At 43.2% G+C, this 10902-nt stretch overlaps 1 protein-coding gene across 1 annotated transcript; it reads right to left on the minus strand.

The window, feature by feature from the left end:
* Positions 1-220: 220 nt before the first annotated feature.
* popdc2 (popeye domain cAMP effector 2) lies at positions 221-9983 on the minus strand. The gene is made up of 4 exons (XM_070915170.1): positions 9490-9983; positions 5754-5862; positions 4665-5256; positions 221-1126 (listed from the first exon to the last, which is right to left on the minus strand). The coding sequence occupies exons 1-3, from the start codon at positions 9981-9983 to the stop codon at positions 4714-4716; spliced, it is 1146 nt and encodes a 381-aa protein (XP_070771271.1). The 3' UTR covers positions 221-1126; positions 4665-4713.
* Positions 9984-10902: the final 919 nt, after the last annotated feature.

Here is a 10902-nt window from a genome sequence, read left to right on the forward strand (position 1 = left end):
GAAGAATCTTTTTGAATATTATTCGGTTATCAAAGATTAGTACAAGAGGAGATTTCCTCAGCTACTAATGCATAAAAAGTTTTTATAGTATAGTATTAAGTATAATCAGGATGCTGCAGGCTCAGTCTCCGATATGACAGGAAGTAGACAGTCACAGCAAACAAACTACATTTTCACTGCACACAAAGAGCTTTATGGAGAAATCTTGGCCCCATGAAAACACTGACTTCTTCATTTTAGTCCCATCTCTCTATTCTGAAAGTCAATAACAGGCAAATAGCTCAATTCACAGTATACACATGTGTATTAAACACTTCATTAGTTACAAAAATTAAAAAAGAGAGAAGCTCTGAGACAGCATACATTTCTGACACTGAATGTGAAAGCCATGGTGCATTCAGATAAATAAACTAAACATGCCCAACAGAACATGAAAAGTGAGGAGTAAAATGGAGAAAATCTATACTGCCAAGCTGCAGGTTTTGTACCTCAAGTGTTCATATACAGGTCTGGAAAGTCCTCAAGAAGTATGCAAAACTAAATGTACGGATTTTAACCTGTTGCTCAACCTCTTGTCAATTCTTATAATTAGTAACCGTTGTTAAATCAATACTCTTTGTAACACTAGGTGAAAAAGTCATTAAATCGTGTGAAGTTCAACTCTAACATCAAATATAAGTGAGATGAAAACCAAATTCATCTGTTTCAGTACCACAGAATCCATTTTTATAACATAAAATAACATTTCAGACATTTAACGTGCTGGTAAGTAACAAGGTGAAGGCTGTCCCTCTGTCCTCAGTGTAATTGTGATTTAAATAAGGGTTTGACCGATTGTTTATAAAATGCTGTATCTGAAAGTCAACAGGCAGATTTTAAGGCAAATGTCAGAAGAGAACAGGGACAGACAGCGAGGAGGAGACAGCGACATGTGACACATTCATACTGCTATACTGTAAATGATATAGTATTTCCAGGAGAGACTGTCCTCACAGTTTGGGAGTGTCGGTGGGAGCCAGCGGCGCTCTGCCCCTCTGGAATCGAGGTGGTAGGTTCCCGTCATCACCGCCTCCTGCAGAGGCGACATCGAAGCTTCGGTCACCATCACTCAGCAAAGTGTGACATCCTGACAACGTGACAGACAATGAAAACAGTTTGTGCTGCTGTGTCACGTCAACAGTCAAGTTATTAAACAAACTGTGGAACAAACCAGCTGTAATTCATCCAAAACACTATGAGCAAAGTTCGCAGATTCACAGCTGAGTATTTATTCACATTTCACCATGAATGTGTTACGTAAAAGTTAGAAACAATATAAGAAACCACATAGGAAACCAACACAACATGTTTTAAAGAACTGTGAACTCCAAAATGTTTCTATGTTACATAGGTTTTACAGCTAATAGGACTTCATGGCTCTGACTATGAAACAAAAATGAGACTTCCAACCCACATTTTACTTCAGTTATAATTTGATTAAATGCTAATATATTTAAAGTCCCCCTCCACTCAAAAATATGTTTTTCTTCTTGTTCCTACAGTTGGATGTTTGAGCAGAGTGATGTATGTTTGACACTAAAAGGCTGTTTTCACGTTCAGCTGCTGGAAGTGGAAAGTTTCTCATTAGAAGTCTGATTTTAAGGGGCGGGCCTACGAGCATGATTTGTGACATCATATATAGGTTGGAAGCCAATCCTGGTCCAATTTGCAGCTTATACAAGTATGATGTAGGCAGTTGAAGCCGTCACTGCACAAACACTGAGGCTTTACAGTGAAGCAGGAGACCTCTTGTGTCCAGCAGGAAAACTTTAGGAGGGGGATCTTTCATTCATGTAATGTAAGCAAAATTTCAACTGACATTTTGACATAGGAGCTGGGTCAGGCCTGTGTCTAAGTCTGGCTAATTCAGCTTTTCCCCGAATTACCAAGGTGGATGTTTATCATTGTCACTCCCCATCAGCACTGTGTTCGCTTGCAAAGAGTCAGAAACCACACGCCAAACATCGCCTCTGTACTTCCTCTGTGTTCACATGAGTGTTGAATGTTCTTAGAAAGTCACCCTTTACTCTTTAATACTGAGGGACTGATGCCAAAACCAGACCAGCTGTTACATATATTGCACATTTTTGATTTTATAATTTCTGCTGTAATTCCACTGTAACTGCTGACATCTTGCTGGTCAAACACACACATGGACCCAGATATGAAAGAGCGTATCACGAATTTTCTTCGTATATCCAAGATTGTTGTTGGAGAAATGTGTTGCCGTCCTCAGTGTTGGAAGAAGTACTTAGATCCTTTACTTAAGTAAACGTACCAACACATTAATGTAAAAAATACATCACTACAAGTAAAGTACTTAAGTGAAAGTACAGAAGTATTATCAGCAAAACGTGCTTAAAGTAAAAATATGAGTGAAATGTGATGTTATTAGACTGTAAGCCGCATTTTACTGTTGTAGCTGCTTGAGGTGGAGCTACTTTATATACAATTAGCTAGTTCAGTCCAGTGGTTCCCAACATGGGGGTCAGGTCTCCTCCAAGTGGTCACAAGAATCCGAGGGGTCGTGAGATGATTAATGGGAGAAGAAAGAGTTCTGGAATTCAATCTATATATATTTTTTTTTTTACTTTTTTGTGAAATAATAGATAATTTGACTTCTTTTTTGTGTTTAATAATTTCATAATAGATCATAATCTGAGTAACTAGTAATTACAGCTGTCACTATACATCTCCCTCTGAGATGTAAAAACAGCATAAATGGAAATACTCAAGTACCTCAAAACTGTACTTAAGTACAGTACTTGAGTAAATGTACTTAGTTACTTTCCACCACTGTCCGTCTTGTGCAGATCTGCTTGTCCAGGTCGGAGTCACCGGCCTCCCGCTCACTTACTACAGTCTGTGATAGATTTGTCCTACTGCTTCACAGCCGCCCGGCAACCCAAACCCAGCACTGACCCCACTATCCAGCTATGAAATGTGATCCTCCACCTGTGGCTGGGCGAGGGCTGCTTTTGGGATGGTAGGAGGGCAGGCGGTGGGGGGGTGGGGGTCACTGAGCACGGGATTATCAGCATGGCACTGAATTTTTTTGACATCCTTTAAATTTCCAAGCTCTAATCCTCATCAAATGAGATCACAGCTGCTGCCCAGCTGACCTCACCGCTGCTTTTACCAGCTACAATATCGAACCCTTACTCAACACACACACACACACACACACATACACACACACACACACACACACACACACACACAGTACAGCCACACACAGGACGTGATCAGCTGTCTGAAACCATGATGAGCCCACTCTGTGCTCATTTGCTTTTAAACTGTTTTCACTCAGCAGATCTCTTTCATCTGAGTGCACAAATTTGACTCTGCTACTGAGCCAAAGATGACTGTAAGCTTGTGAGTGGCAGAGCCAAAGCAAACACTAAAGCAGAGCAGCTGGCTTGGGAGGAGGATTTTAATCTTAAAGGATGGTTTGACAATAGGATAACAATCCAGATATCCCAAAAACTGAGGAGGCCAGCTTGGAAGAATTCTGGCCACCATTTAATGTCAATCTGTAGCTACAATCAGTTCCATAAAAACCTTTAAATCAATTTGTGTGTTTACTTTTAAATGCAAAAGACCAAGCAACCGGAGTATCGTACGCTCACAAGATAAATTAAATCAGTGCCAAAGAGCCAGAAAACTAAGTAACTACATTAATCTAAGAAAATCATCGCTGAGGTTGCTCCTCGCAACTGTGTCCATTGAATTGTTGAGCAAATGTTAAGAGAACTTTTGAAAAAAAAGAATTGTGAATTAGGTGCGTTTCCATTAACTGGTTTGGAGCGAATGAACGAGGCTCACTGCAAAGCGTAGCTTCATCAGAAGTTGGCGGTATAGGTTATGCTTTACGCGTGGCTGTAATCTGCCAGTAAACAGAAGATGAAGTAGAGGTTGCAAACCGGAAACAAGCCGCTTTGGCCATTCAACCCATCAAATGCAGAGAGGTCCTCTGGAATTTGGTTCTATTGGGAAAGTTTTCATTGTTCTTTCATGCCAGCTGGTATTGGCCATGTTCCCTGCTGTCCGGGGACGAAGACAAATTAATGCAAATGGCGCAGCAGAAACAGCTGATCAGTCACGTGAGTTAAATGTTTGTTACGGCAGAACTTATTCGGCAAAGGCGTTTCCATGTCCCATTTTGCACATGAACTATTTTTCAGCAAAGGCAAAAAAACACTTCAAGCAAGCGTAAAAACCTTTGTACGCAATTGAGGAAGTTTTATTATCAAATGTTGCTGTTTTCATACAGCGTTTCTAAAGCTAGGGCTGGACGATAATTCAGTTTGGAGTAAAAAGTGCATTAATTCCCTCTGAAATGTAGCAGAAATACTCAAAATGGAATTACCTAAAAAATGTAATTAAGTGCCGTACTCGAATAAATGTACCTTTCCCCTGACTTTCCACCATTGCAATGGTCATATTGTCATGAATCTGTAAATTTATATCAGAAATCAGTTTCATCTTTATCGCCCAGCCCTATTCTGAATCTCACTGTAAAGCTGGGTTAGTAAGAATTGTGCACCGCAAGCCGTCCATGCACACACACTGCCCCCCCCCCCCAGCCACACACACACTCCTCTCCGCCCAGGTGAGGTACTTACATGTAGCTTAAGTGGTGACCCAGTGTGTTAGCTCCAGCACCCTGCCCCTCTACCTCAAATAATCCCTCTCACTGCCATAATCCATTAAGGAGCCCGCCACATCAGCAAAGTCCTCCAGGACCAGGCTGGTGGAGTCCTCACCAGTGGGCAGCTCCGGGTCTGACGCCCAGGGGTGCTGATAACGGTCATGCTGGGGGGCCTGGGGTTCATCCAGGGTGGTCTTCCTTGGTCCCTGCAGGTGGGGCTGAGAGTGGGCTGGATCAGACTTCTGGTAGTCCGGTGCTTGGTCTTCGCCCTGCAGTTCAGTTTGTTGCTCCTTGGTGATGCCGCCATCGCTGCCGCTGCCGCTGCCACCCTCGCTGCCCTGAGAGGAGGGGGCCAGCACGTGGTAGAGGCTGGGCAGGCGGATGTCCAACAGCACGCCGCTCTTAATATAGAGCTTGTTGTTGAGGTTGTAGAGCTTCTCGGCAATGTCGTAGCCCAGCATGACAGAGAAGAGACGGGCGGTGTAGCGATCCTTGGAGATCAGCGAATAGAGGCGGCGGCGGCGCCAGGAGATGTAGCGGGAGTCTTCCTCTGCTGTGAGGGTCACCTGGGGAGTATGAATCAAACAACTGAACATCAATGTGTTAAAGGGGCCCTGTGGAGTTTCTGATCACTTGTTATAGTATGGTATTTCCCTGATCAGCAGTTGGTGGCAGTTATGCGCAGGAAAGCTTAGCAATGTGCCCACAAAAGGAGGGAGGCTGCTAGCTAGTAAACATCTGTGCACCTCACTGATCGAACACCCACCACAGCCTCCCTGTTAGGCCTGGAGACAAACCCTGAATGTCCAACATGACCTCCAGGCCTTGTTTCTACTTCAACTGAACTCATCTAAAGCAACAGGACATGTGAAAGACAAGAGGACAACTGCTGTCCCCTGTTCAGCTTATCAGTCAGAGTCCGATAGAAGACAAAAGACAACTCGATAACCACGTCTGGATTTAACATTTGGGACTTTGAGCCTCACATCCACTTATTGAATTTACTTTGTTAAAACACAGAAACTACAGCTACTACTAATGAACTGCATGTCGAGTCCCGTACCTGGAACTTTCCCTCCTCGTTTGGTCTGAGAGACTCCCACTCTGGAGAGTCAAGGAACTGGTGGCGATGGATGTAATGCAGGAACTGGCCCTCCAAAGATACGTTGATCCTAAAAGAGACAAGGTTAAAAGGAGGGACAGGGATTAAGAAGTGACAATGAGTGGCAGAGAGAGAGCTAGAGGTCACTTTGCAATGCCAGTCCAACACCTTGGAAGTAAATATTAGCATGAGTGTCTCTGCCAAGGGGACTGTGGACAGACTGAAGACTACAGAGTTCCTTAAATCTTTCACATAAATTACTAATGCCATGTTTCCGCTTCTGCCAGGATTCTTTCTGCACACAGAAATCATAGTACAAGACATCGGAACAGGAAGCTTCAATTTAAAAAGAATAACTTCCCGCAGAGTGAGATAACCCAGCGCTCTTAAACATTCAGCCTTCATTAGATCACGTCAAAGGTTTCTGCTTTATCCTTATTTCAGTGTGAGTTGAATGTTGTCATATAAGTGCTGCAAAAATCTGCTTCATGTCAATCACCTGACATCTACAGAGAGAAATGGAAGTCTCCTCCAGGAAATAATTCTTAAAAAAAACTATTCCCTTCCAGACTCTATTGTCCCGTCAAAGCAGCTAATTGTAAGGTTGGACTGGCACAAAGGATAAAACAATGACATTTAGTCACTTAAATACACAATAAACAATCATAAATAAGTGAAAATGACACTGATATTCTGTATTCAGATAAATGCTCATTAGAGTGTGTGTTCACTATATAGAGCCTCTCTTTGTAGCAGTTGAAAACTACCAGAGGTCTTTATTTAGACTCTTCACAACAATGGGTGTTAATTAACAGCTATCTTGCTGTGTATTCATTACAATGTACGGCACTTACACTGCCAGGGGTAGGGATTTCCACTGGAGATCCCCAAAAATGTCACTGTACAGTTTGTACTGTACTTTGTGGCATACACTACATGACCAAAAGTATGTGGACAGGCACTGTCTTTTGGTCTTTTCTGCCCCTTAAACCGGGCTCAGACTACAGGAGTTTTTACGGGTTTTTTGAAATCTAGCTGCATCACGCACATAAAGAGAAACTTCACAGATGTTCTCTCTAATCTCAAACATGCACACGCCACAAGATTTAAAAATAATGGCGCATCACACATGACAGGATATTAAGATTATCGTGCCAGAGGGAGCAATGCTCCTGTAATCTCACGTGATCTCACGGGGAAGGAGATCTAAACAAAATGAAGACTATGACAACTTGCTGTTGTAATGCTATGCAGTGAGAAAAAAACAAAAGCAGAAGGCTGAACGAGTCTGGATGAGAGAATGGTTGAGGAGGCGCGGTCAACACAGGATTTTAGTTTTAATATCTATCAACAGTAGTTTGCTAACGTTCACCGTCAGCTGCTCTGGGACTTGCCATTGTGGTCCCGCTCGGAAAGTACTGGCGTAATCATCCAGATTTTAACTCCTAAATATTAAACATGCTTGAAATTATCGGGGCGGCCCCTATGAGTCTGCGAGCAGTTCGGGAGGTTTAAGACTGGATCTGTGAACCCCTCACATTACCAGATAATCTGGGCCAAACATCTGCACCGACCAAGGTCCCAGAGCAGATTTATTCTCCAAAACAATCAGAAGGGGTGAACTGGGGACAAATTGGCCTAGAACTTCTGTAGTCTGAGCCCGTCTTTAGTTCCATTTAAGGGAAATCTTCATGCTACAGCATATTATGATATTTTAGACAATAGTGTGCTTCCAGCTTTGTGGCATGAAGTCACAAGTCAGGTCCATGAACAAGTGGAGTTTGGTGAGGAAGAACTTGACTGTCCTGCACAGAGCCCTGACCTTGACCCCATCCAGCACTTCTGGGATGAACTGGAACTACGAGCCAGACCTTATCACCCAACAGCAGTGTTGGACCTCGCTAATGCTCTTGTGACTGAATGGGAGCAAATCACTGCAGCCAAGTCTGAATGAGATGTTGAACAATCACATGTTTGCATGTCCACATACAGCAAATGTACCTACAGACTGTCAGATATTTAAATAAGGACGAACAAGCACTTAAAATGACGAAGACATCCAATAAGCCCGGATTTGTTTGTTTGTCTGTTGTTCCAAATTTGGCTCGTACGCAGAGCTGTCGGCAGCGTGGCCAACATTTAATTCGAGGTAAGAAGAGCAGTCAGCGTCCACTCCTGTCCCAAGTACAAAGATATCATTTAACCAGCTGGCAGTGTACAGAGGGACGGCACACTGGTGAGTCACAGCCAAAAATACTCTGTTTACAACATTTCTCTTGTGTAGGCTCCAGGACTGTGAAATCTAATGCAGCTCTACTTTGAGGATGTTTGGATGAAGAGGATACATTTCCTGTGACGGTTATGTGCTGCCAACAGCATGAAAGAGTCCGAAATTAGGAATCCAGTTCTGCAGTAGTCGGTTAAAATAGGAGATTTCTTTAAAACAATGGGTGTTGGTTTTTGTGGTTGGTGAACACCAATGGGAAAATAAGAAAGAGCTATCTTAAACCTTCTTGGTCACATAACTCCTATAACTCATAAAAGGCGCACACAGCAGGTGGACACAATATCATGAACATCTGTACAATAATGCAGACAATTGCAACAGCCTTGAAATACTGTACATACCATTTTGGGAATGTTTTAGTTTTCAGTTTTTGTTTAGACTATCTTAGGGTATTGCTCAGTCATGGAAAGTACAATTCAGAGGTACTTGATTTGAGTATTTCCATTTACTGCTACTGTATACTTTAACTCCACTACATTTCAGAGGGAAATAATATCCTTTTTGATTCACTACATTTATCTGACAGCTATAGTTGGATTAGGTTTTTACATACAAAACATAAGATCATGTTATCAATAGGGTGCATGAAGAAAACTGTAAAGTAAGTATGTATCATAATACAATAATATAATATAAAAACATACATAACTTGTCACCTTGCTGCAGTGATGTAGAAGTGTACCGGGTGTGTCAGTACACTGTGACATCACTGTTGGGTGTGGTACTTTAACTTTAACTGTGATCAATATCACAGCTATTTCATGATAACAATGGGTCAAATTACTACGTGTAATGTGAAAGGACTTGCTCATAGAAATAAATCCACATCCACATCTGACTCTGCAGCTCCCCTCATCTTTACGGAGCGCTTTAGCAGCTTTCAGCTTGTTGTTTTGGTTTTACGGCCACAACTTTACTGTTTTGGTTCACTCTCGCCGCTCTGATTAACTCAAAAAAACCCACTGTACACTACCGGCTCAGCACCAGACGGCAGATAGACACCATTAGTGACTAGCTGGTGAACTGTGGAGCAGTTAATGAGCCAGATATTTTTATCAGGAGTTGGTAAAGAACAAAAAAAGAGAGTGAATATTGACTTGGATGCTAATGTCGCTACACGTCTGCTGGATGTGTAAATAAGCAACTGTTAACACATGCACCATATCAACTTGATAATATGATAATATTGTATGTGAGAAGTTTATAGCTTGTTTCCATTGCCTCCAAAGGGTAAAAAAAAAAATGTTTAAGAAATTGTCTTACTTGACTACGTAATAAACTGTTTTTACATTGTGGTATTGCTACTTTGACTCAAGTGTGTTGGTTGTATGGTGTTGTCGTGGTGGTTTGCATTACGTAGCACAGGTGTGTAGATGTACACACACATGCCCACACGCACACGCTCCCCACCTCCCAGACAGCAGAAAGGACAGCTTGTCAATGGGCGTCTTGCCCTCCACAGCGTACGTCTCTCCTGCCTTCAGCTCCACCACCTTGTTCTCAAAGGCGCTTGCGATCTCCTTGAACACCTGTACGGGCACGCCCAACGGCAGGTAGACCGCCTGGTAGAGGGTGGTCAGCTCCTCGCTGCGTATGCCCTCCTGGTGCAGCCGGTAAAGGAGGTGACAAATCTGAACCAAGCAGGCCAGCAGCAGGAGCAGGTTCCAGGTGAAGACGTCCAGGCCGCACATAGTCATCCAGCCCCACAGGGTCAGGCACAAGAAGGCGGGAGTCAGGAAGCCGAAGATGAAGAGGCACCCGTAGGCCCCACTGCCTCCCATGTAGCCCAGGAACAGTAAGGTGTTGCCCAGATGGTAGATGGCTCCCTCTGTGTTGTTGGTCCAGCCATCGCAGAGAGGCGCAAACAACAAGCTGTCCAGCAGAGTCGAGTTGGCCGTGTTCATGTTTGAAACTCTTCAAATGACAAGCCGAAGGGAGGCCTTTGATGCACAAAACAAAAAAAAGGACCAAAACGGCTTCTTATCCAATGAAACTTGGTGCTATTTCTGTCCCATCAACAGCTACAACAAGATGTTTTGTTTGAATAAAAGCTTGATCACAAATAAACAGCCAAAAATATCAGAAGTAAATGTTTGTTCCCTTGGCGTGCAGTGGAAAATTCTTCAATGTGAAGAAGTTCTCACGGCTCTATTTGTTAGAGAAACACAGCTGGAATGGGCTTCTTTTTCTTCTCTCATTATGCGTCCCTTCCTCTCTCCTCTGGCAGCGTCTTCTCCCCTCTGAGTCTTCCTGTCGTCTCTCTTGCTGTGCTTTTCTGTCTATTTCTCTCACCCACCGGCCTGCACTGTAGAGCCAACAGCTGGAAGAGAAGGGATAAGGGAGGGGGGGGGGATAAGGGAGGATTGGGGCGTTGATAGAGCCCTAGAAGGATAACCATGTTTGGAATTGAAACCCAAGGAGGAAAGAGTGGTGGACAGAAAGCAGGCCTGCTACTTAACATAACAGAAAGAGAGAGGGAGAGAGAGAGGCAGGAAATAGGAGGGAGGAGAGGGACTATAACAAATATCTCTGAGAGACTGAGCCTCAAATGTGTCACACAGACTTAAAAAAAAAAAAAGTTCCTCCAGAGCTACAATACAGTTCTTCCTTCTCCCAAACTGTATGAGTCCAGTTTACTCTCAGGAGAGCAGCTCAGCCCGTGCATATTTAGTAACACTGAGATATGTAGCGTGACAGCGCAGGTCAGATTTCAGGTATAAACACCCACCGCCTCAGATAGCCAGGAGGACTCCCAGCTCACAGGGACCATCTCAACCTCGCTCAATTAGAGATTATTCTTCTCGGCTGTATTTTCCTTTTTTT

The sequence above is a fragment of the Enoplosus armatus genome, chromosome 11 (assembly GCF_043641665.1).
Source record: "Enoplosus armatus isolate fEnoArm2 chromosome 11, fEnoArm2.hap1, whole genome shotgun sequence".
Lineage (NCBI taxonomy): Eukaryota > Metazoa > Chordata > Actinopteri > Centrarchiformes > Enoplosidae > Enoplosus > Enoplosus armatus.